Genomic DNA, 19657 nt, shown 5'->3' with positions numbered 1-19657 from the left:
ACAGACTACAATAGTGACAGTTTTCAGCACTCTATTAGAAACCAGAGATTCTCAGACTTTTTTATGAGCTTGTAGAGTTTAGGTTCAATCCGGTTTCAGTGAAATTACATTCAGCACAACACCCAAATATGACAACCACTGATTTATTTGTGTATTCTGTAGATTAACTGAACCTTCTTCAGAAGCTAAATGCAGTTAAACGTTTCTCCACATGGTGGCAGTAGAGTTAAAGCTACCAGACATAGGTCTAAGTGGGTTTATTTGCTTTACCCACACACTAATATATAATCATTAATACGTTATTATTAAAACATCTGTTTTTAATCTGTAAATCAATCAGAATGACATTTTTTCTGGAAATTTGTTATCTGTCCTCTGGAATTTTTTGTCTCTGGAAATTATCTCTTTAGGTAGTTAGTTCTGACTCAGTTTGGTGTCTCTGGAAATGAGTTTATTCTGGTAGTTTGCTGTCTGGCAATTTGTATCTTCTGGTCATTTATTGTCTCTGGTAGTTTGTCCCTTCTGGAATAATAAACCTGGTTGTGAATAAGATGAACATTAAATGTTTAAATCAATAAGTTTAATGATTTGAAGCCTGAAATTTAAATTTTCTAACTGAAGCTGACACCAGTAAACCTGCATCAGACCTGTTTGGACTGGATGAACCCTGGTCGTTTAGTGGGCGGGGCTTCCTGTTCGTGCTGCGTGGCGAGTGACAAGGCGCGCGCTGATGGTGGTTTCAAACAACAAGCAGGAATAAAAGTTTCTTCCTTTTGAGAGTTCACGATACAGTTATAGGTAAGCCAGGTCTAACGGGCCCAGCTGAAGTCCCGGTCCGTGTGGTCCAGTCCGGACGGTCTCAATGACCGAGTGTAATCTCTGAAGCAGCTGGTTAGTGATTAACTGGAGTGTGTTTGCAGCAGCTGCAGAGACCTGCAGCACACACACCGTCTCACCATGCAGTGGGTCCGTACTTCTCTCTGCACAGCCGCTCGGGTCAGATCCTGGGTTTGGACCCGGAACCACACGGCAGCTGTCCGGATGGACCTGAGCGGAATTTATCCGCCCATCGCCACTCCGTTCACCGCCACGGAGGACGTGGACTACAAGAAACTGGAGGAAAACCTGCAGAAATATGCCAAGATACCGTTTAAAGGTCAGGCCTATAGTTCACGAACCGAACTCTAGGTTTGTAGCAGTGTCGTCCAGAATTGACCACTTATTAAAGTAACGATACCGGTTTCACTCAGAAGTTAGGGCTGAGATAAATGGTCAGATTTTTCTGATCTGAATTAAGTTATTTATTTGAGGAGCAGACAGTAGAAGCAAAGTTCAACACGTAGGTTCCGGTCTTGTATCGAGGAGTGTTTCCCCGTCAGGATCTGTTACCTCTACCCCGCCCGCAGGAAAAAAGGCGGAGTCAGTCGCGCATTCAGGGAAAGGCACGTCCCATGGCACGTCCCCGCAACATTGCTTCTCTGTTTGCTCCATTTCTAGATCCGTGCCTCTGCCACTCTCACGGCACCAAGGTTTTACGGATAGCAGCAGAGGGCAAAATTGACTGTGTTATCGTCTTTTTAATCTACTGCGTCAGTTGGGGGCTGGAGAAAGTTAAAGTCATTGTAAAGTGTTTGCTGTGTTTTATCATTGTTGACACAACTAAAGACTTATGTCCATAATTATATTACTTGAAACATTGTCTTAGGTGTTTTGTTAGAAGAAAGCCTATTTGATTTGGTTATAAACAAAGAACCACACTTAGTGTTTCTTTGTGTAATGTTTGGAAACTTCAGATTTATTCAAATAAAATTATTATTTAAACCTATTTGATTTTCATTCCATTTCAAATATGCACAGTGTGTTTTCCTGACTGTATTGGGCTACTTTCTTTCAGCAGGAATGCAGCTGCATACATTTTGCCAAGAGAGAGCTCTGTTAAGTCATATTGTTGTAGGGAAGCTATATCTGGTGGGTTTCTGCTGACATGGCTTCAGTCCACTGGTAGCTTCTCTAAGTTGGATCCCTCTAACATAAAGTATCTTCATTGTAGCCAGGGGGACACGCTTTCTGACGGCTAAGAGCTCACCTGTCAGATACCGTTCCCCCTGTGTTTAAAGGGTCAAGATGTTTCCACATCTGTCAGAGTGTTTCTACTAAGTCATTTTTAGTCCAGCACAAGCTTCTCTGAGTTTCAGTCCTCTAACATAAAGCATCTTCATATTAGCCAGGGGGACACGCTTTCTGACGGCTAAGAGCTCACCTGTCAGATACCGTTCCCCCTGTGTTTAAAGGGTCAAGATGTTTCCATATCTGTCAGAGTGTTTCTACTAAGTCATTTTTAGTCCAGCACAAGCTTCTCTGAGTTTCAGTCCTCTAACATAAAGCATCTTCATATTAGCCAGGGGGACACGCTTTCTGACTGGCTAAGAGCTCACCTGTCAGATACCGTTCCCCCTGTGTTTAAAGTGTGAAGATGTTTCCATATCTGTCAGAGTGTTTCTACTAAGTCATTTTCAGTCCAGCACAAGCTTCTCTGAGTTTCAGTCCTCTAACATAAAGCATCTTCATATTAGCCAGGGGGACACGCTTTCTGATGGCTAAGAGCTCACCTGTCAGATACCGTTCCCCCTGTGTTTAAAGGGTCAAGATGTTTCCATATCTGTCAGAGTGTTTCTACTAAGTCATTTTCAGTCCAGCACAAGCTTCTCTGAGTTTCAGTCCTCTAACATAAAGCATCTTCATATTAGCCAGGGGGACACGCTTTCTGACGGCTAAGAGCTCACCTGTCAGATACCGTTCCCCCTGTGTTTAAAGGGTGAAGATGTTTCCATATCTGTCAGAGTGTTTCTACTAAGTCATTTTCAGTCCAGCACAAGCTTCTCTGAGTTTCAGTCCTCTAACATAAAGCATCTTCATATTAGCCAGGGGGACACGCTTTCTGACGGCTAAGAGCTCACCTGTCAGATACCGTTCCCCTTGTGTTTAAAGGGTCAAGATGTTTCCACATCTGTCAGAGTGTTTCTACTAAGTCATTTTCAGTCCAGCACAAGCTTCTCTGAGTTTCAGTCCCTCTAACATAAAGCATCTTCATATTAGCCAGGGGGACACGCTTTCTGACGGCTAAGAGCTCACCTGTCAGATACCGTTCCCCCTGTGTTTAAAGGGTCAAGATGTTTCCATATCTGTCAGAGTGTTTCTACTAAGTCATTTTCAGTCCAGCACAAGCTTCTCTGAGTTTCAGTCCCTCTAACATAAAGCATCTTCATATTAGCCAGGGGGACACGCTTTCTGACTGGCTAAGAGCTCACCTGTCAGATACCGTTCCCCCTGTGTTTAAAGGGTGAAGATGTTTCCATATCTGTCAGAGTGTTTCTACTAAGTCATTTTCAGTCCAGCACAAGCTTCTCTGAGTTTCAGCCCTCTAACATAAAGCATCTTCATATTAGCCAGGGGGACACGCTTTCTGATGGCTAAGAGCTCACCTGTCAGATACCGTTCCCCCTGTGTTTAAAGGGTCAAGATGTTTCCACATCTGTCAAGAGTGTTTCTACTAAGTCATTTTCAGTCCAGCACAAGCTTCTCTGAGTTTCAGTCCCTCATCATCTGGTAAAATATCAACTTACTGAATGGAAAAGCCTTTATTTAAAACAATGAAATATCAAATATTGCACAGTTTTGAAACAGTATAATATAACAGTAAATAAATTAAGTAAATAAAATAACAACAAAGCCTTACAATAAAACATAAGATTATAGAACTTAAAGTTGTCTGTCAGTAATTAAAATAAAATAATTATATTATTGTTGAAACTTAAAAAAATAAAATTGTAAATCCACTTAAAATGTACCTATTTTCAAGAACTTTTTGTTTAACAACAGTTAAACAGTTTAATTACAGTTACAACAAATAAACGCAAAAACATACAAAAACTCCACTTTTATACTTCCATTGTTATGTTCAGCATGCTGTACACTTGAATGGTTCCTCCATCTTTGGTTGTCCAACACAGTCATGGTGGAACCACCTTCCACAGGCATCACATGAGATCTGTTTGTGAAAATATGTATTAAATGTAAAAGTCACCATGTCTTCAAAAATATTAACTAGAGGAATGACGTTTCAGCCAATGCTTCTGTGCTGGCACATTTCATGTTCTTGTTTTGAACCAGTGTCAGTGCTTGACCTAAATCAGAAATACATGTGTTTTGTGTTTGATTTTTTATAAAATCATGCTCCTATTTGTTTTTCACCTTTTTCAAATTGGGGGAAAATATACATATTCTTTTATTATTCATCACTTTTAGGATATAATCTTACTGTGCACATTTGGCCTGAGATGGAAGTTTAATTGCCAATAAGTGAAATGAAACAGTTTCATATAATCCTGTTCACATTCCAGCTCTGAGGGGATCGCAAATACAGTACACAACAAGATGACGAATGACATACATAAACAGTGGAATGATGAACAGAATCAAGTACTTAAGAAATAAACATGGTTTACCCAACAGAAGTTAAGACCCCAAATTTACTTTCTGAAAGATGGAGCACACAACTGGATATTCTAATGTAAATTTGACTAAACCTTTATTTGGAACACCTTACTTTTTCAATAGTATGATTTTTCTTAATGTTAATGGGTGCTGATTTAGAATATGATTTATTTCATCATTCTTTGATTTTATTTTTTGTAAATGAAAAGCATAATTAGATATTCATATTAATTGTATATTAATATACATAAAATACCCAAGTCAGTTGTTCCTCTGGACTGCCATCCACACTGGCCTCCCCACAGTGAAGACACAGGTTTGTCAGGTCATCTGTCAAAATATTGCAAAATTATTTTTAAACAAGGTAATGATGACCACATCAGTTTTCATTTGCAGCACAATCTCAGCAATGACAACTACTGCAGTCATATTTATTTTCAATTACTGTATTGCATGTATTGCATAACTTACCTGAATCTCTGAGAAGAGTAGTGGCAATCTGCCACCGCAAATCTGACACATCCTTTGGGGAAGCAGGAAATGTGACTGGCTGATTGTATAAGATTTTCTCTGCAAACTGATTGAAAAACAATACAGTCAATTAAAAATACTTTTAATGATGATCAATGAATTTTATGCAACGTACTGTGTGTGTACACAGAGTTAAGTAAAAGGAGTAATCTTTTACGAACCACAATGGCAAAAACACCACAGGACGTGCTGTCTGGTTGGTGGGGATGAGGCACTGTGTCACATTTCCACCTTGACACATGTATCCCTTTTCTCCTCATGAGTGCCCTATTTAAAACATCCAGTGTAACATGCAAAAAAAACTTTTCCTCAGAACATAGCAAGCTATTAAAGACAATCAAGAGCACAATGATAAACTTGTGATACTGTTATAAAAAACAGCAAATGTAATTTGTCCAATGTGGAACCTATATGATTTGGAATATTTCAAAGGATCTCAGAGGACCTCTGCATTATGTAATAATGTTCTCATCTATAGCAATGAATGACAATTGTGTTATATTACAACTAAAGCTATAATTACAGTTTACCTTGATGCATCCTGGCACCTTTTTAACTTGGCAGCAGTTTCTCCAAGTGGATCCAGGAGGAGCGTCTTGTTCTGTGATGGATATATCACCTGTACCCAACAAAAAAAAAATGACTATAATTTAGAAGATATTTTATATGATATACAAGTGATTTTTATCAGGTACAAAACATAGTACCTAATCTAAAACCCATGTCTTTGAAAAATATATGTAACATGCCAACTAATATGAAGAATGTTCCGTAAAACACTTACAACCAGAAACCAGTGATGGTGTTCATTCACAACTCCAAACAGCAACTGATATTTTGAAGGGTCCCACTGAATCAAGGTACATAAATAAGTTTAGAGTTGCAACCATCCACATGAAATTAAAGTTGCAGGAATATGTTACAAGAAAATAAGTAACTAACCCTGAATCGTGGAACTTTTCCATTCCATACGGATGTTATTCCATATGTATCAATATGAAGAACCTTCTCTGGTGACTTCACATTGTGCTGCCTCTCAAGCATGGCCAGGTAGGCATTGATGACCTAAGAATATTGAGATGGCATTAACTGTGCCAAATATATTATTTTATGTAAACATATATACCACTTAAATTACTTAACCATTACTTTCTACTTTTTTTAAACTTATTTACTCATACTTAACTTAGTAAATAACCATTTTTACCTCACTCTCTAATTCCAGTCCAGGCCTTGTTCGACCAATGTCCCAGTAAAAAATCTTATATGGCCCAATTTTAGAAAGAAGGATGTGGGGGTTCAGACCATCCCAGGCATCCTTCACATCTACATAAAAAGCAAAAATTATGAATTACTATATAAATGCCTTGCATATTAGGGAAGCAATTCTGTCTAGTAATAAAAATATTAAAAATCAACACTTAAAAGATCGAGATAAATGTCTAAACATACATTTCTCTATAGTCCCGGATGATGAAGCTTGAGTTGGGGCTGGTGAAGCAGAGGATGTTGGTGTTTCCAGGGCTGGTGGTTGTGCAGAGATTGATGATGGTGTGGTGGAGGACGGTGGTGCAAAAGCTGTTGGTGTTCCAGAGACTGATGGAGTTGTCAGGTCTGCTGGTGTTGCAGGTGATGAGGTTGGTGCAAGGGTTGAGAATGAAGTGGAGCTAGATGCTGGTACAGAAGCTGTAACTGTTCCAGGAGCTTTGGATGATGCTGGTGGTGGGGTTGTTGCTAATTGCACCCTCTGTGATTTTATTTGATGGGGGATTCTTGGCTGCTGTGCTTTAAATGGCTGGAGGTGATCAATGTTTACTTTTGGAATGAATTGTGTTTCTGATTGTAGGTCAGCACTCTTATCATGTATGGCCACAATTGTAAATGGCCCGGTCCAATTTGGGTCCAACTTCCCTCCCTTTCTCTGTTGGCTCCTGATGTTTTTTCGAAGGACCTCTTCTCCTACATTAAAAGAGGCCTTTTTCTCTGATTTTGGTGTTTTGTAGGCATCTTGAGCCTTTTTAATATTTTGGCGTACCACATTAAATAGTGACTCCTGCCTGTCGATGGCCTCTGACACCACCTCTTGCTTCACGGTCTTCTCCACACTGCTGTCTATCTGTTTTGTAAAACAAAATTTTCAGTATTTCACTGTTAATGATTTTGATATGTTAACAGGGTCTCCACACTCATTAAGCATTTGTGCCCTTTTGGATGGTATAAATATGGAAGCAAAGAGATACACATAAACTGGTCTGTGAGCTGCAGAGTGACACGAGTGCCAACAGACTGCTGCACTGACTTGTGTCCACAGTTTTAGGCAGGTGGTCATAATCTTATGCCTGATCGGTGTATGTATATAGCCATCACTCATTGGCCATTTTCAGTCGACACTTGTGTAATACTGTGTAATACTACATTTCTGTCATAAACTATTATGAATAACTAACAGAGAATGTACTTCTAACAACCAATGCTTTACAGTAATGAGCTACAATTTAGTCAACGTTTAATTGAAAACAGAGTCTTCATCATGGTTTACGCTTTAAACCAACCTCGTAGTCTTCAGGCACCTCAGAAGGATATCGAGCCTCGGTTCCAAACAGAAGGAAGAAAGGTGAAAACTTGGTTGTGATTTGTTTTTTGGTTCTTAGTCCAAACATCACTGAGTCCAGATACTCATCCCACCGCTCAGGCCGTTCACAGACAAGTTTGCACAGTGCCCTAAAAAGAGAAATTACATCAATAACTTAGCCAACTTATTTAAATTACAGTTTGAATCCACATTATCATAATATCAGAAATATATTAAAATTGTGGCTTTATATTGTTTTAGCACAGGATTATAATTATAAACCAGCTTGAAGTGATTTTATACTATGTTTTAGGTTTTGGATAGGTGATTCTTGATGAGAACAGTTGATTTATGTCCAATGTACTTAAACATTATGTTTAAAATGCATAACAGCACCAGATTTTATGGCATATACCAAGTATTAAACATATTTTCCCACCAAACAAACAGAGTAATTAAGAAAACTACAATTACCTTTGTATGGTCCCGTTTAACTTTTCCACAAGCCCATTTGTCTGTGGGTGGTAAGGTGCACAGAGGCTACGCTTAATGCCCAGAGTTTTACACACTTCTGTGTTCACCTGTTGATCAACAACATAAATGTGTGCAATTATTGCAGTAATCCTATGAAGACACTTTGTATCAGGATTTTGTAATCCCGGTGTAAAATCTCCTACCTATTCCAGCACTGTCTGGAACTACATTGTTATGTACTATAACAATATCCAAAATCCAACAAACCTCGTTAACGAACTCTCGTCCCTGGTCAGTCAAAATTCGTTTTGGGGCCCCAAAACGATAGAAAAACTTGATGATGCACTCTGCAACATTTGCAGCCGTTTTAGCAGGGAGGGCAAATGCCTCAGACCACTTTGTGAAGTAGTCCACCATCACGCAGATGTACATGTTTCCAGCCTCTGTTTTTGCGAGTTTACCCACGATGTCCATCCCCACTAGTTCAAATGGATGGTTTATCTTCAAAAAACACATTGGAAAAATCAAATGTACAGATTGCATTTACAGTGTAGCCTTTTTAAAACATTTCATTGCAAATTAGTAACATAAAAGGGAGAATATAAATTTGGAGTCACCTGTATGGGGATGTATTCACTCTCCTGTTTTATGGTTACAGCACTGACCTGACATTGCTGACATTCTGAAACCTGCGACACATGATGTGAAACTGTCTTAATGTTCTAAAATATTTATCTTCTTATGACATGTTTTTTGATAGTGTGTCTTTGGACAAACAAATAAATACCTTTTTTGCACCATACCAAACAGATTTAAAAGATCTTTAGAGAACTACTCATGTATAGTAATTTGGAGAAAATATTATTGCTTAGAAGTAACATTATTATGTGTATATAAAATCAAAATATGTACTCACCCATTTTTCGGTATCATTCGTCATGCCAGGCCAGTAAAATCTTTTTCCTATCGCATCCCTTGTTTTGACAATGCCACAGTGGGCCCCAAAAGCACTGGCATGGAACTCTTTAAAAATCTGGTTTGCATCCTCTGTGCCACAAACCACTTTCCTCTTCTGACCAGCCTTTCCTTTCATATAATACAATGATCCTTCTGTTGAATATAAAAAACATAATAATGATCAAATGAGTGCCTAATAAATACTAAATCTCATAATAATTTGTATACAGTATCTACTGTATCTGTGTTTATGAAAGCAATGACAATTCACCATCTGCTTCAGCAAACATTTGTGGTGCTATGAGTTAATCATGAAAACTGCACCATTCGGATGATGTTTTTGGAAAAGCTGTTTATTCATTTGTTAAACTGTTCTCGTACACTACCATGACACAGTTATTTAACAGTGTTAAGACCAGTAATGTAACTGGCAACAGCATGTTTATTAATAAGTGCTGCGCTTGTTAAATTTTTTTAAACTCCATCCAACTTCTAACAAATTATTAAAAAGAGTAGAACCACTGTGAAAATAGGTCACCCGTGTAAATTGTTTATGTTATGTGAAATTTGACCAAAAAATCTTTAAACAACTGGGAAAAAAATAAAATAAAAAAATCTAAGCATAGTTAGCATTTATTACCTTTAACCAGCCTACCATACAGTATAGGACACATTTACAGATGACAAATTTGTATCTTTATTAACTTACCATCAACTATGAAGTCCAAAGCTCTTCTCCTCATTATAAATTTCTGGGATTTGTTAGCGCCGTCTGGATATTTACCAGATGTCAGATAATTTACAATTGCGTTGTAAAGTCCTGGATCCATTTGCCTAGCAGGGATGACTCAAACAGGTTAATTAGCTCGACTCTGTGAAAAAGTTAATGCGACTTAAGCTTATAATTGTCACTGCACAATAAGGCTGTTTAGGATTTAGATGGGCCTTCACATACCTCTTCTGCAGGGTTTTCACGGTTCTACGACTTTTTCAAAGTTAATTTGCCTGATCAATAAACACCGTTCGACGTCGTGTGCACGTAGCGTAATTGCAGCAAATGGTGTGGATTTGTTTGAAAACAACTTTGTGCAAATAATTGAAAACTGTGTTAAAATAGTTAAGCGATCGCATAAGTGACATATACTACGTGCAAAAATGAAAATATATCTTAATAAAAAATTAATGAAGTAATCTTGTGGTTTACTTGATGACGTCATACATGTCGTGTGCAACTTCTGGCACTTAACTGTCTGCTAACAATCCCTGTTTTTAAAGGCCTAGAAATAGGTATTTAAAGTTCCAGAGAGGGTGGTCGCTTTTTTAGGCAATATATATATATATATATATATATATATATATATATATATATATATATATATGTAGGTACAACAGTGTCTGTGTACATGTTATTGTGGAAAACCTTTCAGCACTACAAGAAAATTAGAATGATTTTGAAGGTGACGCAATGATTTTTTTTCCCATTTAAAATTATACAGATGGCAGCATGAACAATAACACCTAAATTAAAATAATATGATGAGCACTCTCTGCCTTTGACTCTACATCAAATGGCCTTAGTAAATATTCATATAGTTTTTTAAAATGTGCTTAACAAGGTGGCTTAAGTTGAGGACCTTCCATGTGGATTAAGGCTGCCTCACTGGCTTCTGTGGCTATGTTTAATCTAAAACTTGTTCTATGATGGTGAGATCTGTACTGTGTGTTCAATGTCATCATGAACATGATTATATAGAGACAGTAGGGTAATTCTGTGTAGATTTTCAATCATCCAGGCAAAAAAAATGTATTGATCTTGAAGTTTATTAACATCAGCTGGACTTTTATTTTATGAGATGTTTCAACACTCATTGAAGTGGCTTTTTCAGTCTAAAAAACACTTGCTGGAAACAAAACAGATATGCCTCGAGACTCATTTCATTTCCATGTAGCGTGTTTATTTAAGTTGGATTTAAGTTATTAACTTGGTTTTTTAAGCTTTTGACATTCTCCTGGTGGAGAACAGTTCTGTGTTGCCATGACAATGTGGTGAACATGGTTGGCCTTAGCCGTCAGAAAGCGTGTCCCCCTGGCTAATATGAAGATACTTTATGTTAGAGGACTGAAACTCAGAGAAGCTTGTGCTGGACTAAAAATGACTTAGTAGAAACACTCTGACAGATATGGAAACATCTTGACCCTTTAAACACAGGGGGAACGGTATCTGACGGGTGAGCTCTTAGCCATCAGAAAGCGTGTCCCCCTGGCTAATATGAAGATGCTTTATGTTAGAGGACTGAAACTCAGAGAAGCTTGTGCTGGACTGAAAATGACTTAGTAGAAACACTCTTGACAGATGTGGAAACATCTTGACCCTTTAAACACAGGGGGAACGGTATCTGACAGGTGAGCTCTTAGCCATCAGAAAGCGTGTCCCCCTGGCTAATATGAAGATGCTTTATGTTAGAGGACTGAAACTCAGAGAAGCTTGTGCTGGACTGAAAATGACTTAGTAGAAACACTCTGACAGATGTGGAAACATCTTGACCCTTTAAACACAAGGGGAACGGTATCTGACAGGTGAGCTCTTAGCCGTCAGAAAGCGTGTCCCCCTGGCTAATATGAAGATGCTTTATGTTAGAGGGCTGAAACTCAGAGAAGCTTGTGCTGGACTGAAAATGACTTAGTAGAAACACTCTGACAGATATGGAAACATCTTCACACTTTAAACACAGGGGGAACGGTATCTGACAGGTGAGCTCTTAGCCGTCAGAAAGCGTGTCCCCCTGGCTAATATGAAGATGCTTTATGTTAGAGGACTGAAACTCAGAGAAGCTTGTGCTGGACTGAAAATGACTTAGTAGAAACACTCTGACAGATGTGGAAACATCTTGACCCTTTAAACACAGGGGGAACGGTATCTGACAGGTGAGCTCTTAGCCATCAGAAAGCGTGTCCCCCTGGCTAATATGAAGATGCTTTATGTTAGAGGACTGAAACTCAGAGAAGCTTGTGCTGGACTGAAAATGACTTAGTAGAAACACTCTGACAGATATGGAAACATCTTCACCCTTTAAACACAGGGGGAACGGTATCTGACAGGTGAGCTCTTAGCCGTCAGAAAGCGTGTCCCCCTGGCTAATATGAAGATGCTTTATGTTAGAGGGCTGAAACTCAGAGAAGCTTGTGCTGGACTGAAAATGACTTAGTAGAAACACTCTGACAGATATGGAAACATCTTGACCCTTTAAACACAGGGGGAACGGTATCTGACGGGTGAGCTCTTAGCCATCAGAAAGCGTGTCCCCCTGGCTAATATGAAGATGCTTTATGTTAGAGGGCTGAAACTCAGAGAAGCTTGTGCTGGACTGAAAATGACTTAGTAGAAACACTCTGACAGATATGGAAACATCTTCACACTTTAAACACAGGGGGAACGGTATCTGACAGGTGAGCTCTTAGCCATCAGAAAGCGTGTCCCCCTGGCTAATATGAAGATGCTTTATGTTAGAGGACTGAAACTCAGAGAAGCTTGTGCTGGACTGAAAATGACTTAGTAGAAACACTCTGACAGATATGGAAACATCTTCACACTTTAAACACAGGGGGAACGGTATCTGACAGGTGAGCTCTTAGCCGTCAGAAAGCGTGTCCCCCTGGCTAATATGAAGATGCTTTATGTTAGAGGACTGAAACTCAGAGAAGCTTGTGCTGGACTAAAAATGACTTAGTAGAAACACTCTGACAGATATGGAAACATCTTGACCCTTTAAACACAGGGGGAACGGTATCTGACAGGTGAGCTCTTAGCCGTCAGAAAGCGTGTCCCCCTGGCTAATATGAAGATGCTTTATGTTAGAGGACTGAAACTCAGAGAAGCTTGTGCTGGACTAAAAATGACTTAGTAGAAACACTCTGACAGATGTGGAAACATCTTGACCCTTTAAACACAGGGGGAACGGTATCTGACAGGTGAGCTCTTAGCCGTCAGAAAGCGTGTCCCCCTGGCTACAATGAAGATACTTTATGTTAGAGGGATCCAACTTAGAGAAGCTACCAGTGGACTGAAGCCATGTCAGCAGAAACCCACCAGATATAGCTTCCCTACAACAATATGACTTAACAGAGCTCTCTCTTGGCAAAATGTATGCAGCTGCATTCCTGCTGAAAGAAAGTAGCCCAATACAGTCAGGAAAACACACTGTGCATATTTGAAATGGAATGAAAATCAAATAGGTTTAAATAATAATTTTATTTGAATAAATCTGAAGTTTCCAAACATTACACAAAGAAACACTAAGTGTGGTTCTTTGTTTATAACCAAATCAAATAGGCTTTCTTCTAACAAAACACCTAAGACAATGTTTCAAGTAATATAATTATGGACATAAGTCTTTAGTTGTGTCAACAATGATAAAACACAGCAAACACTTTACAATGACTTTAACTTTCTCCAGCCCCCAACTGACGCAGTAGATTAAAAAGACGATAACACAGTCAATTTTGCCCTCTGCTGCTATCCGTAAAACCTTGGTGCCGTGAGAGTGGCAGAGGCACGGATCTAGAAATGGAGCAAACAGAGAAGCAATGTTGCGGGGACGTGCCATGGGACGTGCCTTTCCCTGAATGCGCGACTGACTCCGCCTTTTTTCCTGCGGGCGGGGTAGAGGTAACAGATCCTGACGGGGAAACACTCCTCGATACAAGACCGGTTCTGGTGATGGTTTGTCGCCCTCTTCTGGCCGTTTACCGGGACTACAAGTTTGATTTACAGTAGTATCGGCTGGTATCAGAAACATCTGATGCTCCACGGACTTCATCTGGTGTATCTGCACTGTAGCAACATTGGAGTAAAAGGCTATGTTGGAATGAAATAGAAAATATTTATTTCTTGAAAGCCTCCTTCCCACTTTTAAATAACGGTAGAGGAAATTCACATGATCCAGTTTTCCACCAGCACTTAAACTTACCATGTAGACACCACGTGAGGCTCCCAGAAGCGTGAAAGGGGATTTGTGCACACATATTTAATCGTTTGTCTGCGTTGGAGCACTTTGAAGACAAAATTCTATTTGTGATGCTGAAGAACAAAAAATTGAGTAAAATATTAATGTTTGTGGATTTTTTGTAATTTGTACAGAAGCAGAGAGCGGCTGGGCTTGCATGTTTTTTTAACGCCTTTTTCTGGTTATAATGGGATAATTTATCTCGTTATCTTGAGAGGATAAACGTACTTCTGGTCCATCACAGAACCAACACAGAGAGACAAACATTCAGTTAGACTCACTCCTGGCAAGAATTTAGACTCAAATCAGCCTAACATGCATGCCTTTGGCCTGTGGGAGGAAGCCGGGAAAGAACCCATGCATACATGGAGAGAACATGCAAATTCCACACAGGTTCCGCCCCAGAAACCTACTTGTTGTTAAGAATTGTAAAAAAATAAGCTATATTAAGTATGTACATTAATACATTATATTGCATTTTATTGTGGGTTTGTGCTCTACTGGGAGAATCACCGACCTCCTGCAAGTGCTCCTTCATGCTTTGGATGCAGCAGTCTGTCTCTGAAGGAGCTGTGCAGGGCTGTCAGTGTTCGCAGGGGAACAGAGCTGTTCTGTACTGGGATGTCTCAGTACAGCAATGGATGTCAGATCGAGCAACATCTATCACTGGTCAATACATCCGATTTTACTTCTGTCAAATCCAACAAAGGCTGAAATTGCGACATGTCTGACTGTCACTTTTTACCAGTCATTCACATAGTTACACACCTACACCATGACTGTAGCCCCTCCCATCAACTGTCATGGAGTCAGTTTTGATCATTGAAATCAGGTATCACACACTTACGTTTGAGCCCATCTAAATCATCTCGTTATGTTGAGAAAACAAACTTTGTCTTCTTGAGATAACGAGATAAATTATCCAGTTATCATGAGACAACAGTCCTCGTTATCTCGAGATGATGATTACAAAACAATAATGGCCGACAACGGCCGCTCCCGGCTTTATAAAGGTTTTATGTTTTTCTTCATTTTAAAACCTAAGAATGGAAATAAAAATGCGGTTCTTCATAAATAAATATCCTATGGTGGCTCTTCATTAAAAAATACACATTAAGTTACCTTTTTGAAAAGACTCGTTACATTTGCAGCTCTAAAGTTTTAAAGTTTTATTTAGCTGGCTGAGGGAAAAATGGCTCTTTGGATTGGAAAGGTTGCAGATCCCTGCACTAAATACATAAACAGGTTTAGCAGCAGTTTCTCTTTAAACAGCAACAGTTAATATTTCTTTATATTTATAAAATCAAATATTTATGACGACGGATGAAATGTTGTGTGTATATATATATATATATATATATAAAATGTATGTGTATATATGTATATGTGTATATATGTATATATATGTATGTATATATATATGCACATATATGTATATATATTGCAAGTACCCACAGCTCTACACAAAATGGTTTACACAGTTTATAAATTACTTTCTCTCCATGGAAGTTGAGCCGTATTATGCTGTAATACAACAAGACGGGCTATAAAAAGGCCATCACAGAAGCACAAGCCTCAGAGATGATGTCTGGTGTTGCAGGTCTAGTGGTTCAGGGGTCCAACGGTGAGTATCCGTACCTGAACGAAGAGGAGCGAGTGGAGGTAGTGAGGACGGTCAGACGATTCCTGCCGGCTGGAAAACTGCTGATTGCTGGATCGGGATGTGAATGTAGGTACGAGTGTGTGACGTGTGGAAGAACAGGGCAATGAGCAGGTGTGTTTGTGTGTAAAATACTGATCTTCATGCTGGATCAGAATCTGTTGGCTGGACATCAGCAAATGTTCATACTGTTAAATCAACGAACTGATTTTTAGATGACGCAAACAGATTATTTGATTTTCTCTGGTACAACTTTCATCAGATTTCTAGCTTCACAAACATTTATATGAAATCAGAAGTATTTAAATAAGATTCTTTTATTGTTTTTTAAGTCTCTTAATGGTCTTAGCCCACATTATTTATCTGATTTGCTTTTATCTTATGAGCCCACGAGACCCCTCAGGTCCTCTGGTACTGGCCTTTTAACTGTTCCCAGAGTAAAAAGAAAAACCCACGGCGAGTCCTCCTTTTATTTCTACGGCCCTCGTATGTGGAACAGCCTGCCTGAGGACGTGAGGGGATATTTTTAAAAACAGACTCAAGACCCACCTTTTTAGTTTAGCATTTTAATCATTACTTTTATTATTACTATTGTATTTATTCATTTCTTTATTCTTAACACACAGGCTGTATTCAGCTTCTATTTATTTATCATTTATGTATTTGTTTTATCATTTTGTATTCTCTTATTTCACGGGTTCTCTTATTTTATGGGTCTTAGCAATATTACTTTTACTTTTATATCCAGGGTTGGTTTTTAGATTGTTTTAGATTTGGTTTTACAGTGTTTTATCTCAGTGTTTCCCCACACCACTAGACCCCAGAATTTACGACAGCGTTTCCTTGGTCCTTTTAACTTGCTTTTACCCTCTGTGATGTGTGTGTGTTTGATTGGAAGGGGTGGGGGGTGGGCTTGCTGCTATTGGGTTGGGGTTCTGGGGGATTTTACTCTCTGTAAAGCACCTTGAGTTGCTATTTTTATGTATGAAAGGTGCTATATAAATAAAGTTTGATTTGATTTGATTTAAATATTTATGAGCTTGAAAATGATTCCCGGCGTGTTTCTGTTCCAGGTTTCAGATCAGATGATCATAAAGCCATCACATAATAAATGTACTTCCACAGTCAGTGTTCAGAGATGACTTGCTCCATCTTCCCTCTTCTTTTTCCACTGATCAATGAAAAACTTGTGGGTTAATCAGTTATTTCACATAAACACAGTACAGATTCTCTGTGTATTTCAGGGACATTTGCATAAAATGGTTTTGCCTCCTCGGCCTTGATGCTGTTTTTGTGAAGCCACTTGACAGAGTAAAACTGCTGAGATGAAGGAATAAAAGGATAAAAAGAAGATAAAGAAGTGAATCCTGATGGATATGAGACAGAAGTTGTAATAAAACCCAGTAAAGCTGCTTCTCCTCTTTAGCCACCAGAGCCACCGTCCAGCTCACTGAGAAGATGGTGGCAGCCGGAGCAGACGCCGTCCTGGTGGTCACCCCCTGCTTCTACAAGGGGAAGATGGACAGCCGTGCTCTGATTGCTCACTTCACGAAGGTCAGCTGTTCATTCACAGAAACACATGATCTACTTGTGACGTCACCAGGGTTTTGTCCGCCATCTCAGGAGCACCCAGCTACTGTTTGTCTACACGTTCAGGTTTTTTCCTAGAAAACAGTGATGAAAACACACCAGAGAGAAACATCCTCACGGCGATCAGCTGACAGGAGAAGTGAGTCGTTGTTACGATGCAGAAACACTAATTATTAAAAAGTTAGATCCTCACAAGCTGCTGAACAATGAATGAAGTTCAGGTGTTTGCGCTGGTTTCAGTCTCAGATGTCGGTGTTTACCTGGTGTTTGGTGGAAGTTCCTACACCTGTCATGGATTTATAAACTACTGATCATTAAATGTTCATGCAGCCATTTTAAAAACAGATGGAATAAAACCTGCGAGTCTCCAACCTATCGGCTGCTGTCTGGGACGTGTCCGCTGGTTCTTTGGGACGTGTACACTTGTCTGTGGATGTCAAGATGGCGCCAGTGTGTGTGGCCTGCTCCCTGATTCTCCAAACTTGATTGTGCTAATAGTAGTTTTGTCCATCATATTTGCAAAAGCTGACTCTGTGCTGGTGTATGATCGCCAAACTCTCTTAAACCTGCAGCCAACATTCAGAGTCTTGGCTTATGTTAGTCAGGATGGACAAGAAACCTTCTGCCCCCCCCCTTCAGCTTTGAAATCTTGAATGAGGTTGTTATGAAAGTCTGCCGTGCCTCCTCTTTAAATGTTCGAGCATTGCAGACGTACTTCCGTGGTACGCAAGGTCTGCTTGACAAATCTCGCATGCATTTAATTTATTTTATAAGTTTAACGTAAAGTTAGCCCAGACTTTTGACGTCCTCTGCTGCCGTTTTGCTCCCTAGTCAGCCGCCATATTTTTCCACTGGTGGACTTTATTGCGCATGTGCAACTCTCAGCAGAGATTAAAAAAAAAGAGACAATGTGTCACTCTGTAGTTTTTTCCCCCTCTTTGCGCATGTGCATTGTGCAACTCTCAGCAGAGATAGGATTAGAAGACGATGTCTCACTCTGTAGTTGTTGTTTTTTTTTTTTGTTTTGTTTTTTTGCCGACAGTAGTCGACGGCTAAATTCGTTGTCGACTATTTTCATTGTCGACTATTGTCGACAACGTCGACTAATCGTTGCAGCCCTAAATGACATCATTGATCATTTAGCAGTTTTTGTTATTTATGATAGTTGTTACAAGAATGAGAAACAGGAAATGGGACAGTGGTTTAGAAGAATAAAGTCGGAAGAAACAATCAATACATTTAAAGAAGAGTTGTTCAGACAGAAGTGGGAGGCAGTATTAGGGGAAGAAAATATTGATAAAGCGTATGAAACTTTTCTAAACGCCTTCCAAAGATTATACAATAGATACTGCCCGATATACAGGAAGAAAGAAATACTTAAACACACTTTGGATCATGAAGGGACTGCAAAATGCCAGTAAAAAAAAAAAAAATCTATATAAAAGATTCATAAAGCACAGAACAGAAGAAACTGAAAATATATATAAAAAATATATAAAAATTCAAAACAGGAATATTATAGTAGGAATATTATAGTAAAGTATTAAATAAGAATAATAACACTAGAGGTATTTGGAATATATTGAACAATGTCATTGGAAAAAGGTCTGGTCAAAGTAGTTACCCTCAATATTTTAAGGATGATAGTGTATGTATAAAGGGTATTAATGAGGTGGTTAATAGCTTTAATAAATATTTTGTGGAGGTTGGGCCAAAATTGGCAAATAAAATCACTGAACATGATTTAGTTGATGGAAAGAATAAAATATTAATAAGTAGAAACTTAGACTCAGTGTATCTAACTGCAGCGGGGGAGAAAAAGATCGTAGATATTGTCAATAAGTGCAAAAGTAAAACATCAACTGATTACAATGGCATAGATATGTCGATAGATAAAAAGGTTATTGAAGCAATTGTAAAGCAGTTGACATATCTCTGGAATCGATCCTTCCCAACTGGTAAATTTCCAAAACAAATGAAAACTGCAAAAATCATACCACTGTATAAAGCTGGAGACAGATACCTTTTTACTAATTATAGGCCTGTCTCTTTACTCCCTTAATTTTCCAAAATATTAGAAAAAATATTTGGTCAAAGATTTATTAGTAAATATAATCTTCTTTCTGAAAGTCAATATGGGTTCAGATCACATAGATCCACATCATTAGCAGTTTTAGAACTAGTAGAAGAAATCACTAGTGCTGTTGATAAAAAGAAAAGCTGGAATGTTATGGAATTAGGGGAGTTGCTTTACAATGGATGAAAAGTTATTTGGGAAATAGGCAACAATTTGTAAAAATAGGAGCCCTTCAGTCTTCATGCTTGGACATGGTTCGTAGTGGCCTTCAGGGGTTGGTACTGGGACCAGCACTTGCT

The 19657-nt window shown here is 38.9% G+C and overlaps 2 protein-coding genes across 2 annotated transcripts in view; one reads left to right on the top strand and one right to left on the bottom strand.

Moving 5' to 3' along the window:
• The first annotated feature begins 702 nt into the window (after positions 1 to 702).
• hoga1 (4-hydroxy-2-oxoglutarate aldolase 1) overlaps positions 703 to 19657 on the top strand; it is an 84187-nt gene continuing 65232 nt past the window's right edge. Inside the window, exons 1-3 of the mRNA XM_041983402.1 lie at positions 703 to 1156; positions 15632 to 15760; positions 17118 to 17245. Of these exons, the coding sequence (XP_041839336.1) occupies positions 958 to 1156; positions 15632 to 15760; positions 17118 to 17245 (456 nt within the window). The 5' untranslated portion in view covers positions 703 to 957. The remainder of the gene's footprint in view (positions 1157 to 15631; positions 15761 to 17117; positions 17246 to 19657) is intronic.
• Positions 3780 to 6840, bottom strand: LOC121638554. The gene is made up of 8 exons (XM_041983403.1): positions 6478 to 6840; positions 5968 to 6090; positions 5810 to 5875; positions 5556 to 5644; positions 5187 to 5292; positions 4966 to 5071; positions 4751 to 4824; positions 3780 to 4048 (listed from the first exon to the last, which is right to left on the bottom strand). Exons 2-8 carry the CDS (start codon positions 6067 to 6069, stop codon positions 3959 to 3961), a joined length of 633 nt encoding a protein of 210 aa, XP_041839337.1. The 5' UTR covers positions 6070 to 6090; positions 6478 to 6840; the 3' UTR covers positions 3780 to 3958.

The sequence above is a fragment of the Melanotaenia boesemani genome, chromosome 4 (assembly GCF_017639745.1).
Source record: "Melanotaenia boesemani isolate fMelBoe1 chromosome 4, fMelBoe1.pri, whole genome shotgun sequence".
Taxonomy (NCBI): Eukaryota; Metazoa; Chordata; class Actinopteri; order Atheriniformes; family Melanotaeniidae; genus Melanotaenia; species Melanotaenia boesemani.
Note: the sequence above shows the minus strand (reverse complement) of the source record. Positions and strands in the feature narration are given on the sequence as shown.